The 17,397-nt window shown below is 36.6% G+C and overlaps 1 protein-coding gene across 1 annotated transcript; it reads right to left on the minus strand.

Annotated features, from left to right (window-relative positions):
- Positions 1 to 3,818: 3,818 nt before the first annotated feature.
- On the minus strand, positions 3,819 to 15,386 carry lpcat2 (lysophosphatidylcholine acyltransferase 2). The gene is made up of 14 exons (XM_028015355.1): positions 15,120 to 15,386; positions 14,655 to 14,797; positions 10,714 to 10,931; positions 10,199 to 10,311; positions 9,747 to 9,807; positions 8,552 to 8,610; positions 8,152 to 8,186; positions 7,909 to 7,963; positions 7,744 to 7,826; positions 7,316 to 7,441; positions 7,057 to 7,210; positions 6,257 to 6,355; positions 5,585 to 5,726; positions 3,819 to 4,917 (listed from the first exon to the last, which is right to left on the minus strand). Exons 1-14 carry the CDS (start codon positions 15,228 to 15,230, stop codon positions 4,739 to 4,741), a joined length of 1,578 nt encoding a protein of 525 aa, XP_027871156.1. The 5' UTR covers positions 15,231 to 15,386; the 3' UTR covers positions 3,819 to 4,738.
- Positions 15,387 to 17,397: the final 2,011 nt, after the last annotated feature.

The following is a 17,397-nucleotide window of genomic DNA, read 5'->3' on the forward strand; positions in this document are numbered from 1 at the left end:
CTTGAAAATTCTTTGTCAAGTGCTTTTGTTTTTCACACATTGCTGTACAGAATCAAACATTATAGTATATCCCTGGCAGTGCTGAGTTACAGGAACAATTTAGATGAAAGTCAAAACTTGCAACCTGATCCATTATATACTGTAGGTTTTAAAATGTAGTTGACGTATGTGAGGGAGCACAGTTTTACTGTTTTAATTATTCAGCATGTCATTTCCAGTATTTACAATAACATACCTTGCTCTGAAGTTGCAGCCAGGAACATTTTTGGACGTCTCTAACCTGTAGACTATTTGTGCACAGTGTCGCCACAGTGTGCTGACCTTTTGAATCCCTGCATCCATGTTCATGAAGCAGGATAAAGGCAAGGTCAAAGGAGTGTGAATACACACCCAGGTATCCTGTTGTTAAAGGCGGGAAAGTCCATTATATAGGAGAGCAAGGCAGAACTTATTTTGAATTTGTGCTCTTACGCAACATTCTTATAACATAAACACTTATGATGCCTTAGCCACTAAAATAAGTCTGTTCATGACCGTTTTGTACTACTGGGTAATTATGCACACACTGGAAATATGGTGTCTTGTTAAGGTATTATTTTGTCACATTTTGCAATAATAACCGAAGCAACCAAAAAGTCGAACGAAACTCTGGAGAAGACGCAGGGATCCATAATTCAGGCAAGAGAATCTGTGGACACAAAAGGAAGAAGACGTTGACTCCAAAACCCCGACCTTTATAAAGCAGTACCGAGAATGAAGCCATTTTTAAAAGAAAGTCAGAAGTTTGACTTACAGTTTTCTACAAGCCATTTCAGCAACCACATCAAATGAGAAGAAATTCAAGTTAAATTAAATTAAAATCAAACTCTTTGGCCAACATGGAAAATGTTACTTGTGGCAGAAAGCTAACACTGCACATCAACCACATCATAAAGTACAGTGGTGGCTGCGTCATGCTGTCGAGATCCTTTTTTTCACCAGAGACAGGGTAACTAGTGTTGGTAGAAAACAAATCAACGGAATTACATACAGAACAATCATAGAAAAATCCAGGCCTCCAGGACCGATGTCTTCAACTTTTAGGTGTGTTGGACCAGCAACACATCTAAAAGCTGCAGGACACTGGCTCTCCAGGCCTGGATTTGAGAACCCCTGGTTTAGATTAAAGCAAATTTGTTTGTCAGATATGAAAATGTGAAAAACTTCAAGAGGTTTGTACACTTTTTCAGCAAACTATATCTGTAAAATTATGTAAAGCATTAAAATTACAATGACAAAAGAAGAACTGTACATGCAGACATTTCCCATTGCACTGACTTGTCAGTTCTACATAAAATAGAAAATGGTTAGTTCTTGACCTTATTTTACTTGAACTAGACAACAAGCTTTTGGTGAAACTGATGCACCAAGTTGTGCCGCATCAATTTAATAATGAGGCCTGTTGGTTCTGACCTTTTCTTCCATTTTGACACAGTGATCCTCCCAACCATATAGGGGGCCTGTGTCCCCATATGGTTGTGTGTTTGTGTTCACAAACACAAGCTGCTCATTCATTCGGGTCCTGAGGAGACCAAATCAAATTACGAACACATATCTCCCACAATCTAGTGCGACAGGATCACCCTCTAGGCAGGGCTGAAATGGATACAGCAATATACAACCAAAGGAAAAGCGGCAGGATGGAGTGGCGTGGGGGACAGAGAGGAGAGCAAGCACTGTGGGTGGGGAAGAATCCAAACTGTTGTAAACATGGCGACAAAAGGCAGTTTAATTGATTCCATGGCATCTCATCAATTTTGATCAAAATGAAATGAGCCTCTGTACGTCTGAAAAGGTTAAAACAAATTGAACGAGGAAATCACAGCTGGTAAACACAGTTAGTCTAACAGGGAGCATTTAATGAGGAGGTCGTCTCTCCACACTTCCTTGCAGCCTCCTTTATGCCCTACATACATTTTTGTGTTTCTATTAATATTGGCATGCATATTAACATGATGCTCACAACCACATACAGAAATCAGAGTTGGTTCAAGTGGCTTCATGACTGAAAAACATTTGAGTGCTTTGCTTTATAAAAAAAATAACAAACAAAAAAACTACCATAAAACATGTTATTTGAAAATAATAAATAAAAATATGTTTAAAATGTGTAATTGTGTTCCCAAGTTGGGAAAGCAAATAAATATGTTGACAAATTCTTCTTTTTACACAATGAGCATAAATGATGGGTCATACAGACATTAACTGAGGAAAAGGAACCACATAGAAACATGTGTTAACATGTGTTATCATTCTGAAGGGATGGATAACACTGCCGGGTCTTAAAGCACAATTTACATTTTTGTAATGTTTCAAGAATAAAAATAATACAACTAAAGTGACACACAGAGATTAATGACTCAACTGCACTCACAGGCATACAAGCAGCAAATATTTAATATACTCCAACATCGGAGATTCTGTAGGCTCCTGGTACATGCAGAAGATAAAAAATAAAAAGAAATATTTCTTAAATATCTATTTGTCTTAACTAATTGTATTTGTTTTTATCAAATGTGTCATTGGCTTGTTCTGTTTTCTTTTAAGCAGAATTTTAATGCATTTTTACAAAATTTTTATTACATTAGAGTTCAACATAAATAAAATAAAATGCTGTATCTATATTTTTTTAGGTTTTTAAATGTTTGTGTTAACAATCAGTTTTTATGGTCAAGTACATGTCTGATGTTTCTCACTTTTTTATTAATTTATTATATTTTATTTATTTATTCTTTTCAGCTGTAAAATTTGTAAAAATTATTTACTTAACTTGTTGATGGTTGTTTTCATTTGTTGTTCTCACATCTGCAAAGCTCTTTGTGTTACGTTTTTTCTGTATGAAAAGCTCTGTAGGAATAAAATCGGGCTCTTTGATACGTGTCTGTATGAGTTTGCAAGTAAAATGTGCACAGAAGTGAAGCCAGAGGCTCTGTGTTGTAAAATCATTGGCAAAACCTGAGAGGGAAACAGAGGGCACCCCTAAAATCCCAGGAGAAGCCTCCTTCAAGGTTACAAGCAGAACAAAAAAAACACAGTTTCTCATATTAATCTCAGCTGGGGCTTTTTTTTTTAATTTGCAAGTTTTCCCCATGAATCCATGAGTTTTCTTTAGGTATCCCAACTTCCTTCCACAGTTAAAAAATATGTATGGCAGAATAATTGGTCACTATAAAATTTCAAGTAGGTGAGAGTGTTTTGAAGTGAAACCCACTGGGCTGGTATCCAGCTCCACTTTTGGACCTGGACATCCAGCTGCCATGTCACCCTAAACAGAATTAAGCAGACAGTGGATGAAGGGATATTTTAGATTTATATTCTCATGCCAATAAAATATTGAGCTTAGAAATAATTGCCTTGATTTTGCTTTGCTTTCTGTACTTACATACGATTGAATTATTTTGCTAAACATGTAATATTTTCTCACCGATTGCTCAGTTAGAATTCACCAGAGATGCATTTATTTTTGCATCTGCCTTCATAAGGAACATCCCTAATTTCTATGTATTAGGAAAACACCAGACATTCAGACACTAATTCTCATTTAACAAATGTATGTGTCAACCTAAATCTAATTTTGTTAACTAGGGTCCAAATGTCCCATTTTATTAAAACTCAGAGAGCTGGATGGGAACACACTAGAACAGCTAACTACTGGCACCTTGTGGCTGTTTTAGAGAAACATCATTACAGCTGCTGAAAAAGTAATTAGATTTTATGGCGAATAAAATAAAAAAAAAAACTTAAACTGAAAAAAAGAAATAAGGGAAACAAAGAGCAAGTATTCTGTTATTGTTTTATTCTAAAAAGCAAACTTTGCAATTTTCCCCCAAAAAACAAAAAAACCCAAACAAACAATAACACAGCTCACATAATTGCAATACGCTCCGCTAAATAAATAACAATGTGGCTTATTACCCCTATGGAATATGCTGCTGTGAAGAAGCACTGTTGGCTTTTTGCTCACAAATTGCCCTATTTTCAATGCTTGATTTGCTTTAGTCAACTTAAAGCAGCACAGGCACTCTGCTGTCTCAGCAACAACTATCATCAGTAGAAATGCAAATAGGTACACATGCAAAGCAAACTTCTGTCTAATTACACAGACGTCTTACAAGGTTTATGTCCCTGAGCGCTGCAAAAAAGTGTAAGGCGCAGCATCTATGTTCATTGTAAACATAGCTTTCGTACAGAATATAACTCTGGCTCACCAGACTGGAAAGCTCTTACTGCAGCTTACTGAACACTAATTATACAGCAACACAGAAGCACAGGGATCCTTTGCTTATGATTAAAGATACGGTGGTTTGGCATTTTTGTTTCTTATGTAAATACAAACCACAAAGACAAAGAATAAGGTGCACAGGGTTGTGTTCATCTCAGTGCAACAGAGAGATTCTACAAAAAGAAATAAAAATAGGATTCAAGTCTAAATATGGAAGAATGACCATGTCCTGCTACGCCAAGATGATTCTTAACAGAAGATTAATCTTATTTTACTTTTTTTTCATCCTATGACAAGTACTCGTTATGCGATTATTAATTTAAAATCTATAAGGCACTACTTTTTTAAATAAAAAAGCACTCTAAAATCAAATGCTTTAATTGTTTGACTTAGATGGCAACAAGTTGACCTTGAATTTGTTTTTATTTTGTTATTTGTTTTTCTGCAATCAAGCAAAGTTTACAGGTATTGGTAGTCTCAGTCATCCTTTTTGTCAGAGATGCTGTCCTCAGTTGCTTCTCCTTTACGGATTTGCCCGGCTAATTCCAGATCGCCCGGCATTGCCTCTTGGCTTGCTTGGTATCTCTGAAGCTCCAGGTAGGTTGTGAAGAGTTTGGCATACTCGGGGTGGCTTGAGGCAAACATCTGAAATTCATCTGAAAATCGAGGGAAAAAAACATAAAATAACCATTAATATCCAGTGAAAATACAGGTATACCTGTATGGAGGACCAAAACTGACATAATAAGAAATAAAAGCATAAATATATATTTAGTTTTTCCTTGTCCTTACACATGAGTTTTGGTCAAGAAATGTATATATTTTCTTTTTCATTTCCCCTAAACATGTGTTTTTGTCAAGAAAAGTAGATATTTTGTTTGGTCTTTTCCTTATACAAACCCTCCTTCTTTTGCCTCCTCTCCTTTTTCTGTTTGTCCTTTTTCTATTTGTCTAAAAGGACAAATAGAAAAAAGGAGAGGAGGCAAAAGAAGGAGGGCTTGTATAAGGAAAAGATAAAACAAAATATCTACTTTTCTTGACAAAAACGCACGTTTAGGGGAAATGAAAAAGAAAATATATACATTTCTTGAAGGAAACTCATGTGTAAGAACAAGGAAAAACTAAATATATATTTATGCTTTTATTTCTTATTATGTCAGTTTTGGTCCTCCATATACCTGGAAGTTAAAGTAATAATAAAAGTATTCAATTACTCATTGCACACATTCCAGTGTCTATGCCAAAACACTTATACAAACAACCTTGGAGCATCTAAATGCCAAAATGTAGCTTGACACGAAAGAGCTAGCACAATTAACTTACTGAAAGTGATAAAACCAGAACCATCTGCATTAATCTCGTTGAAGAGCTTTGTCATGTCCAGGTCTGGCACTCCCAGAGCAGAACGCAGCAGAGCGTTAAACTCATCGAGGGAGACTTCCCCATCTTCATCTATGTCAAACAGCTGCAGCAGAGAAAGCAAATAGTTAAGAGTTAAATGTATGTTTCCTTTAAAGGTTGGCAGGCAGGGAAGGAAATTATTATTAAACAACAGAAAGGGTGTTGGGAGACAAAATACAGCAACTTAAATTTTGTTGTATTAATTGGCAGAGGAAAAGCTTTCAGTTACGGTAAATTAATGCAAAAACTGTTTGTTCAAAATTATATTTGGTTTCATGTCCGGCAAAATGACTCCAGCAGACACTCTTTGTTAACTTGATGTTGTCCATGCCTTTCTGTCTCTGGTTTCTAGCTGCTTCTGACTGCTGTGCACAGACAGTAAAGGCAGATCTGGGAGCAGAATCTTTGTACTTCCAGCTTATGTTCCTCATTATTTACTTAAAAAATTGAATGAAAAAATAACAGCAGCAGGAAACGCTGCGCAAATAGAATAAGTCGATGAATAAAGAATGGCAAATAAAGCACCAGTTTTGAAGGACTCTTCCTACTCACATACATAGGTTACCATCAATGTGAATATTTCTGCCATCCTACCTGGAAAGCCATTTTTAGAACATCTTCGGTGTTTGCTGGTCGGCACAAGATGTTGACACCGATAACATACTCCCTGAAGTCAATTGTGCCATCCCCGTCCTGCAGAGTGCAAGACAAGCAAAGCTGACTATGTCAGGAATTCACGTTGTTTATCCTTCATCTGGAGTTCATTAAATATATACCAGATTGTATCAACAGTTCTGACAGTGACATAAGAACAGCTGATGAGAAACAAAAGTTATTCTTATTTTTAAAAACAGTACAGTTTATACATCAAATGTGATACTGGAAGTTACTTTTGCATTTAGTTCTGTTCATCAACTCAAAACCACACACTCATTGGCTCCAATAAGAAAGATGTGCAATAGATAAAATAAACAAATTTCTGATCTCACACAAAAGAAGTGAATTTTCATAATTTGTAGTAAACTTTAAGTTGATGAGAGCATCTGTGCACTAGCACTAGTAGCCTTTATTCAACAGTAATCTGACAAGAAGGGGGCTGAGAGAAGAGGGTAAAGACATGAGGCAATTGCAACGAGGACGGGACTCGAAATCAGGAAGTAGTGCAACTTTACACAGTACAGTGGACATGTTACTCACACTGACATCTTATTAAATTATTCTAAACCATAGAAACAATATGGAAGAAAACAAATTTCCAAAACAATTTGGTCCACTTTGATATTGAAACCCACCCAGTGCCTAAATACAAGATAGTGCATGTTTTTAGCAAGAGTATTATTCAGCAGTCAAAGCTGCAATGGGACATAAAAGGTCTTGGAAACAAACATCCTCACCCTGTCAAACAAGGTAAATAACTCAGCAAGAGCGGGGTTTACAGGAAGCTTTAGGATCCTCGCAAACTCCTCAATGGTTATGTTCCCTCCCTTGCAGGAAGAGGCCATGGCTGCAAAACTCTCAAGTTCCTTCTTCAAACAGTCCCACTTCAGACTACATGAACACAGACAAAAGTGATTACCCTTTCCCCCCACTTCTACTAAATTGGCATTGGAAAAAAAAAGATAAAGTCTGAAGAGGTGCAGGTGATGTTCTTACTTAAGTTTTCGACTGATTTTAGTGAACTCCACCAGGCCAGTCTCCATGGGAAGCGTTAGCTCTCCAGCTGAGATCATGAGGCGGCAGTCTTCATAAGTGTGGTCTGTCATTGGAACGCCCAAAGCCCTGAAGGTAAGAATCTCAGCAGTCAGCCTAAATGCTTTTAGATGTGGATGCAAACAAAATTTAGGCATTCAAATATCATTGGTGCAATAACCAAACTCAGCATGCTCCAGTGTGAGAAACACTGGAGCATGTATAAATATATACTTCCAATTTTCTATTAAGTCTTGTTCCTCTGTGTACTCAAGGGGAAAAACAGTAAAATGGGTGATTCAAAGCAAGGGAATTGTTTTGTATACCAGCTTTCAACAACAGACAAATGATTTCTATGAGACTTAGCAGACACATGGACAATGAGCACTCACTTGGCCATGATGTCTCTCACTCTGCTGGCAAAAAGAGCGGGGCTTTTCTTCTCATCCTCTTTGGGGACGTATGGTGGCAGGAACTGGAAAACAGAACAAAAAGGAGAAAAGGGTTGCAAAGAAAGTCAAGCAGAACGCAAACTTCTAAGCCAGACACTTTGTTACCTCAACTTCCACGGTGGTGTAGAGCTGGCACAATGTCAGCAGCAGCACCATATTCCTGTGTGTGAATCAAGGAGGAAAGTTCATTTAAAGTTACAAAAAAATGCTGTTAGTCTTTAAAATACTCCCAGATGTATAAAACATAAACACAGATTTCATTCAGGCATGGTGCGCCAATGAATCAGAAATGAAACTCAAACACTATTAACCCCACAGATTAAATGTAATCTATTAAATCATACTCACGCGGTATGACCTTGCCACGTCCAGGTCACTGTATCCTAAAGAGCAAACATTAAATACAAAACGGTCTGAAATGTTTAAAAACACATTGTAATATGGAATGTGGAAAAGGCAAATCAGACGATAATTATCTAAAACTGAGATGCCATGTATTTTGTTAAAGTAGTTAATTAATGATTGCTCATTTATATCACTAGAGGATCATGAGTCAAAAATGTTAATGTTATAATTTTTGAGAAAATTCCTTAATGCCTTCTAGTTGTGACTACAGCATGGAAGGATGCAAGCACATCATCATTAAATTGGGCAGTATGCATCTTTATCATAATCAAAATCTCTGCATGATTATAACAAAATTCTTAAAGTGAGACATGAGTTATTGTACAGCAATCATAACACTCACCATTTTGTTGGGATATCTAAGAAGAACAGGCTGCACTGGAACCCCTGGGATAAAGGCACCTACAAAAGGGATGAGGCTACCATGATGGAAGAATGACAAATATGTAGCCTTTGTTGTTTTTTTTTTATTATTATTTGAATGACATTTCTATTTTCTGATCTAACTCAGAACAAATTGGAAACACACTCGAGCAGAATCTACATTAAATATTGATTGGAGGCCACAACATGACGAGGTTTTCTGGGTGAGATTTTAGCTGAACACAGAAGCAGAAGAAGAAACCACGTAACAGGAAGCGAAGTCTTTACTTAGCAGTTTTGTTCTGGTATCTAATTTTATAAAGGGAAAAAAAATCATAAAGACTGAATAGTGGAAACCAGAACTAAAACAGCCAACAAATTAAAACTGTTAGCATTTGCAACTAAGACCTACTATACAGTTGTGTAAATATATACCAATAATTGACCTCTTACACTTCTACTGTACTATTAGTCACGTTTATAAATCTATATCTTTTAACATTTTAATATCCAACAAAGATAACCTGAGTGAATACATAATGCACCTTTTAAATTATTATGTCACTTATTAAGTGGAAAACGTCAGTCAAATCAAATTGTAAACAGTTATTTGAAGTAACTGGTTCTCAGTCGATCAAAGCGCAGTGAAGAATTTTAGCCCACTCTTCTTTGCAGAATTGTATGAAATTAGATGGTTTTTGAGCATGCTCCTGTTAAGTCACACTATAATGTTTTGTCTGGATTTAAGTCCAGACTTTGGTTATGCCACTCCGAAACCTGCACTGTGTTTTTACTTTGTCCATTGTCCATTTTACCACAGTCAAAATGGACAATGGACAATTTTGACCATTGTCCAAGATGGTTTGGTGCATCTTGGACAATGGACCAAACCCTTCGCTTTAGTAAGTTAGATTCTTTCTTTTATGGTTACTTGTCAAAGCATCAAACCTACCAAAGTAAAGCACAAACCTAATTGGTGTGTTATGAAACTTTCACAGTTCAGGTTTTCACAGAAAAATGAAAGTGTCAGTCATATTTCAAGATTATTTGTATAATACATTTCATCAACATTAGAAGCAACTATAAAGTACTGATATAAAGAAGGTGATTTAACTTGCAGCTTAAAAGACAACTGTAAAATTAATTTAAGAAAGTCACAAGTCATTGAAGTTTACCTTGTTTAAAAGAGATAAGACATGAGCGATTTGTGCATGTTCCCTCTGGAAATATCAGCACCTAAAGGACAAAACAATATTTTTATTTTAAAACTATTCTTTTTCCAAATTATTCTGGTCATTTGGAAGTAATATAAACCTATTATGAGTACATTATGTAAAGTTACATACAAGTTATTTTGAAAAGTTTATTTTTTTCAGTTATGCAATATGCTAAGTAAATTACAAACAGATATTTTTATGCCAATATTTCTACTAATTATGATGACACTAATTAAAATTCAACATTTGGGATTATAAAATTAGATCAGACCAACAAAAAATATACATATTCATTACCGAATCATGGGCTAAATAAAAAGTATGCTTAGAAGATTCTTTTATTCTGACAAATAAGCCTCAGAATGAGTTGTGGCTTTCTTTCAGTTTCTGTCCTGCTGTTGTTTACCAACCTGCGGCCAATGGCCCTCAGATTTAGCCCGACTTTCGATCGCCAATATTGTGTTCTTCCTGGAGTCTGGATCAGTTCTAGAGACCAGCACTGGTTGGAAACAACGGATAATTCCTGCAAAGACAGTCAAACATCCTTTATTTTAAAACATACATGAATAAAAATTTAACACATTTCCCACTCTCTCTTTATGTTTCCATTGTATTTTAAGGAAGCAAGCTACTTGTAACTGTTTACAGTTCGATCTTTACAAGTGTCTTCACTAAAAAGAATGCATCAGTGGTGTTTTTATTGATATTGTGCTGAAGATTGACACCAGAAATGTCAGCACATATCATACATGCCTCCTACAATTAAAACACTGTAAAAGAGAGTGTGAAATTTTCCTGTCAGATGAAGACAGAAAAAAAACATCTTAAAATAGTTTCACACTTGTGTCACACACTTCATTCCCTAAAGCACACACGCCTCAATGTTGTTTTCTTCAAGACACAGCATGATTGAGAAATGTCTTACTGCCAAAGATGGGCGTAGCCAGGTTCTCAACCCGAGAGACAGTGGAGGGCAGGCCGGATATAAGGCATGCAATCGCATCGAAAAAGGAGGAGTGGGGGGCCACCGCCAGAATGGGGGCTTCAAGGCTGCTGGCCTGTTCACCCTTCACCACAACTCTGAATCCCATGGCAAAGTAGTAGGCCCTCCCCAAGGCAGCCATCACTCTTTTGCACATGAGCCTATAAATGGTGCAGAAGAAAGTATACAGAACAAGCGTTTTATTAGCAATTTTCAGGGTTTCCCTTTGGCAACTATTTTAGCTATTCTTTAAATAAAAGAACAGAATGATGAAAATCCTTATGAAACAGGCTAGATTGCCAAACTGAGCATCTATATTTGTGACAAATGTCTCTTCTGTAGACAAGGGAAAAGGTAGGAAGTGAAACTGCAGAGTGAGTTAACATTAAGGGAGAGTGGCACTTTTACAAGCAATGAAACTTTGAAGCTATAATAATTGGACTCCATGTGGGAGGAAGCTGAAAACAATGTGATGCTTATTTTGGCTTAACATTAATACAGGCTACTGTGTTATGTACAGGGCATAAATTACTTTACTGTACTGGAAAAACAAATGGCTTCTGCATCTAACAGGCATAACGTTGTTGTAGATTAGGTGATGATAGAACAAACTGAGTAGTAACAAATATTTAGACCTCAAAATTAATGTGATAGAGTCAGAAACAAAAGTTATATTAAGAATTTGAGTGAGTTTGACACTGTCCAAATTATGATGTTAGAACAGTAAATAAGCTATCATGTCATGGGGGAAGCATGACACGATAGGAAGACTGTTCTATGATCTAATCTATAAAATAAGCTTCTGTAGCTGAAAATGTAATACTTTTTTCTGACAAAGAGATGTCATAATACAAAGGTTTACTTCACCTTTTTACATTAAGTTAGTGACTTGATAAGATTTGCTGGGCTTTCTTTGATTAAAACATTTTAACCAATTCGAATAGCAAACATAACTTGACTGCATTGTTTGATCATTATAATTAATTTGCGGTGTACGTATGTAACTGACTTGGGAATCGGTATGTATCATTCAATTTAACTTGTTTTGTAAATTGCCTTGAGACGACAATTGCTATGAATTGGAGTATAAATAAACTGAACTGAAGTATCTTTCAGCAGGAAAATGCTCACCGTCACAATGCCAAAAAACTGTTTATAAATTGTTTGAGGAGCACAGCAGTTAGTTAGAGGTGTTGACTCGGCCCCAGATCTCTAACTAATCCAGCATTTGTGGAATGTGCTGGATGAATAAATCAAATACACACAGACCCCAACTTGCAGTTTACACAACTTAAAGATCTACTGCTAACATTTAGGTGCCAGTCCATACCTCAATGAATCACAATGTTTTGATTGCAAAACATATGCAGAAGAACATACAGAAAACATGCTGTCAAACTCATTTTTAGGCACTTGAAAAGGGACACTTACAGTATGTAAAAGCAAGAATTGCTTTTTTTTTAGTGTTAAGCATCCTGATAACACTACTCACTATTTCCTTCCTGAGAGCTGTGGGGAGCTGAGGTAATGCTTGTGGGTCAGATATGATCTTGCAAGAAATGATTCAGCAGAAGAGCATGCACCAATCCTTAAACCATGTCGGCTGCTATTATTTTGAGAAAGTGCAGACTTTTGCTGAGTCCATTTTATGAATCTGTAAAAGCTACTTCTCCTTGTTTTAGGTAAATTCTCTCTTGATGAAACCAAACATGCTCTGTAGTTTTAAGTTATTTCTTCAGTGGTACGTTTTGGTAAGCTGACGGTCGATATATTCCTAAGTATGACGGGAAATCTTATGCAAAAGACTTGGTATATGTCAATTCAAAAATTGTATGTAATTATATCTTGCCATGTTTTTAGTACAATTTTATACAAAAGGTTTTTTGCCAGTGCAAAAAGTCTGGAAACATTTTGGGTTGTGAAATACAAAAAGGGTATTTTTCTAGGGGAACACCCCAGTTATGATAAACAGAAAAAAATGGTAACATTATTAAAAATAGTTTGTTCATACAACTGTTTATCTGTAGGGCTGCAGGTGGATGAATTTGCATATACAAATGTTAATCCACACAAACCTGATACAAATCAAATAAACAAGATTATATCAAGGTTAGTGTGTGTTCTTTTTACATATGTTTTTTCCAGGTTCTGTATTTGGTTTCTATTTTTGAATCGGTTTTAGAGTCAAAATAGTAATATGTAATTAGTCAGTCATAAGCGTGGTTGGTTTCAGAAATAAAAGTGCACCAAGGTATTAAAAAGCTATGGTTTCAAAACTGCTAAGCATTTCCGTCACACCGTTCATACACTTTTATCAAATTAATGCATGACAAAGTGCAAGCAAAACCAAATGGGTTTTTTTTTTCTGACTAAATAGAGCAGAAAGTAGTGCAGTGCTACACCTCTAGTCAGACCGCTCAAAGAAGCCTGGTCTACTTTTTTGTGACACAACAAAATTCTGATATCTGGAAACATTTTGGGTTGTGAAAAACAAAAAGGGTGTGAAAACTAGGGGATCACCACCAATCATCTGTTAAGCAACAAGCAGTCTGTTATGCTTCTTACCCAAGCTGATGATCCCACTAATAAACCAGATATTAGCAGCTGGTTATACTCTCCTTAATTGTGGTTGTCTCCAAAGATGAAGCAACAGAAATACTTCTGCACTGGCTATGTGCACTTTTTCTTCAACAAGGAAAGTACTCCAGTATCACAGCTTCTATCTTTTTCTTAGTGTCTGCTGCATCATCTCAAAGCCCAGTCAATCATAGCAGTCTCTTACTGAGAGAGATTCTGTTAGAGTTTCTTCAAGTTACAAAAGAGTTGTTCCTTTCCACTGTCAACACATGTTACGCAATAGCAGAAATTGCTGTAAAGTCAATGACTCAATGCAATAAGGTGGGCTTCATTTGATAACTTTTTACCAACAAGCAGTCAATTCTGAATCTACTGTATATCATTACAACTTTGAATTTATATCTTTTAAACAAAACTCTGTCTATATGATTGTAATGTGACAAAGAGATTTTATTATATGTTTTGAATATTCATTTGGTATATTTGTCTAATAAAGAGATCATGGAATGACATTTGTTGGGAATATATTGTGCTATATAAATAAAATAAACATAATTGAATTAAAGAACAGAATGATAAAAAAAAAGTTTTACATTCTGTGAAAAAAGAACTGCAAAACTAATACTAATTGAATGGGTGTTTATTCAATCATCTATAAAAGCTTCAGTTTATGTACAGATGTTAAATTACTGTAATGATAAATAAATGTTAAATTTAACAAAACTGTAATAATCAGTATGTCATATTATAAAACATTATACTGTCAATGACAATTGAGGATGTATAGGTGGAAATATACTGAAGTACTTAAACTTTTAAGTACAATTTTGGGTAGTCCATACCTCTGATTCCAAGGTATTTTTCTAAGCATTGGATGTTTTAAATGCTGACGTTTTCCTTGATTTTTTTTATGTATTTATATTTAATTTTTATTTTGAATGTCCAATTAAAGCCATACCACTTGTTTCTTTTTTTCTAATGAAATATTTACTGATGTCTTTCAGCACCATTAATAGAGGTCATCTTGACGCTTGGCGAACGTTATCTACAAACGTCTAATCAACACTTGCAGTTAACGTTCGCCAAACGTTCATAACAACGTTAAGAGGACGTTGTCTGAATGTTCAGTGCTAGCCGGGTAACAGTTTATGCATATCATCCAACATCCGTTAAGTCATGACTCTTTTATCGTCCTTTTTCTCTAAGTTAGACAAATATGGAAAGAGTGTCATGGTTGGGGTCACTCGAAGCAGGGCCAGCTCAATTGAGGGCTAAATTGAAGCAGGACATGTTGCGTCCATAGTTACCGTCTCCAGCCTGTCATTGGCTCCACTGCTCCTTTTAAAGGTTGTTTGAAGGTGATTATAAAAGCCACCGGCCAGGTCAACGTCAGAACCAGAGACATGAGGATGACCCGAAGAGGCACCAGGAAAATTCCCAGCAGGACACACTGCACGGAGAGGAGAGTGGGAATCATAAACACATAAGAACCAACACAGCTACAGAATGAACAACACCTGACAATCACACGTTCTACTGTAGAAATCCGAGTAAACCGAGTGCTCGTGAAAGCTCACAATCACCGTCATTGTTGGTGCTGCAAGCAGATTATCAAAGGCGATTAAAGGCCCTGGTTACACAGTAGCCCGTGTGTGTCTTTCTGTGCGTGCTTTCACACATCTGAAACATAACATGAGCGTTGCGTTGCAAAAGCAGCTACAACTTCAGAGCTTGCTTTAATACGAGCACTAAAACAACTACCGTATACTCACTTTTATTACTGCAGTCTTGGATATTTTGGTGTCTTGAACGAACGGGTTGATGACCGCAGGAAGGAGCAGAGATTGTTGTCTCGGCAGGGCGAACACTCGCTGTTGCGGCATCGTGTACAGTCTTCGGTAAAGCAGGCAGTCACTGCGCCGTTAAGTTGTGTTATCATCGCACTTCCTTTAACTGGGGTTTGTTCTCTTTTCTTCCTGCATCATGCGACCGGTGCAGCTTACATTTCCACAGACCTACAGGGTCTGACAACCGCGAAGCTCCACCTCCAAAGTGATTGAAACCGCTGCCACTGAATATTTTTTGCACTCATGTTTTTTTTTTTTTTTAATTATTATTCTGCTTTACTTGAAAACATTATCTGCTCTCCCGCTCAATTTCAATTCTAATTAAATTTAAGTCACAAACACAGGCTAAAGGCCACAGCACTAATCTATGGTGTATGCGAGATTAATACATGTAGGTGAATATGTCCCTACAGATGTCCACAAGTTGGCGCAATTTCACACTAAACTCCACGAATGAAAGTCTTCTTTTGACCCTTTATGGCAAGCCATTTGTGTTTGTATTCAAAATTCCACTTGCCATACTCTTTAAAGTTGAATGAGTTTCAACCACCTGCAGAGGAGGAGGGAGGGGGGGCTGAGCCCCTGCCCCTTTTTATCCTTGATGCCCCTAGTGACCTTTTTGAGATTTTTTCTTCAAAAAATGTATTTTTTATTATTATTATTAATCTGTGTGTCAGAAGGCCTGCTTTTGTCCCTCAGCAATAATATTTAGCTAAATATAATAATTTAGCAAAATAAACTAGTCTGGCTGCCCTCAGTCTAATAATGACTCAGTTCCTCTGCCTCCAAGTTGTTCAGACGACGTGAGGAGGAGGGGGCTAATTTGTGCCCTCTAACTATAAAATTATGGGCAAGAATATTTTTTCATACACTGGTTTGTAAATAAAAACGTAGATCTGATATTGACGTTAGAAAAACTGTATCTATTTATATTTTCATAATTGTCCTCGCAATAGCAGGAACAAACCCGCCTCGCCCCTAAACACAGAAATGCTTCAGCTGCAGAGAAAACTTCTGACTTTAACTTAATCAGGCTGCTAAATGCCCGGTTTGCTACAGGCAGTCTGAGTGGGTCCCATCGACAGATATAAAGAATGTCTGTCTTTATATCAGATATCCTGATATAAGACACGGTACTGCGACTGTCACTGCGCCACTGCTGACGGGATCTGGGCTGGAGGTGAGTGACTGTAAATAGAAGTTACTGCAGAACCTCAAGTGTTAAAGGAAGATTCGACCCAGAGCATTTAGAGTTCACAAAATAAACATCAGAGAAAATACTGTTGCAATAATTAGAACCACAGCATAAAGCCAAACATGCCACAATTAAATGAATCAAAATGTCCCCAAAGCATCAGGGGACTACCTGGGATTCCAGGTAGATTCCAGGTAGATTCCAGGTCTGAAACCCTTCCTACTAAGAACCTCAGCATCACTAACATGTTTAAATATAGATAAGGTGAACTCTGTGAGAGGGAGATCAGGTTTATTGGCCGAGTTTAAAATTAATCACTGATTATTGGTTATTTGCTGTGATGTATTTGAGAACAAACCCAACTCAAACACAAAGATTACACCATATTGTAGCCATGGTAACACAACAATCAAACTATCAAGATGATTCTTTAAACTTTTACAAAGTAAACTTCCTAATTAAATCCTAAATGGGTTTTCTTTCTCAGCTGAATGCATTAAATAAAATTGAATAACATTGTCATTCTCTATAAATTAATGCTACAGGTTTAGATCTATTGTCTGTGTTACAATTAAACCATTTCTAGGGGCCCCTGAATGTTTAGGGGGCCCCTACCAGCAGCTATTGAGTTTTCTTTGCCTTGATATCCCAGTATTACAATTCTAGATCTCAGAGGTGCCAACATCAAAAAGTTATATAGAGTTAAACCCCTTGAGCTTTTTTGATCTATAAATCAGTCTGCAGCCAAGTTGTTCTAGAGGTAAAATAGATATTAGGACTTAATTAGTAAAATTGCAGCAAATTTGCTTATTTCATAACTTCATAACCAGCGACCTTCTCTCCAACGGTCTGTATAACACCTACAGTCTCAGATCAACTCAGACCTCCAGGACTGTCAGCAGCAGAAAAAGCAACTTTATACCTATTGGGGGAAAATATAGATTACATTTGCTTTGCATTGTCCCCACATGATGGCAATGATATAGTAGGATCCAATTAAATTCTTGA

The sequence above is a fragment of the Xiphophorus couchianus genome, chromosome 4 (genome assembly GCF_001444195.1).
Source record: "Xiphophorus couchianus chromosome 4, X_couchianus-1.0, whole genome shotgun sequence".
Taxonomy (NCBI): Eukaryota; Metazoa; Chordata; class Actinopteri; order Cyprinodontiformes; family Poeciliidae; genus Xiphophorus; species Xiphophorus couchianus.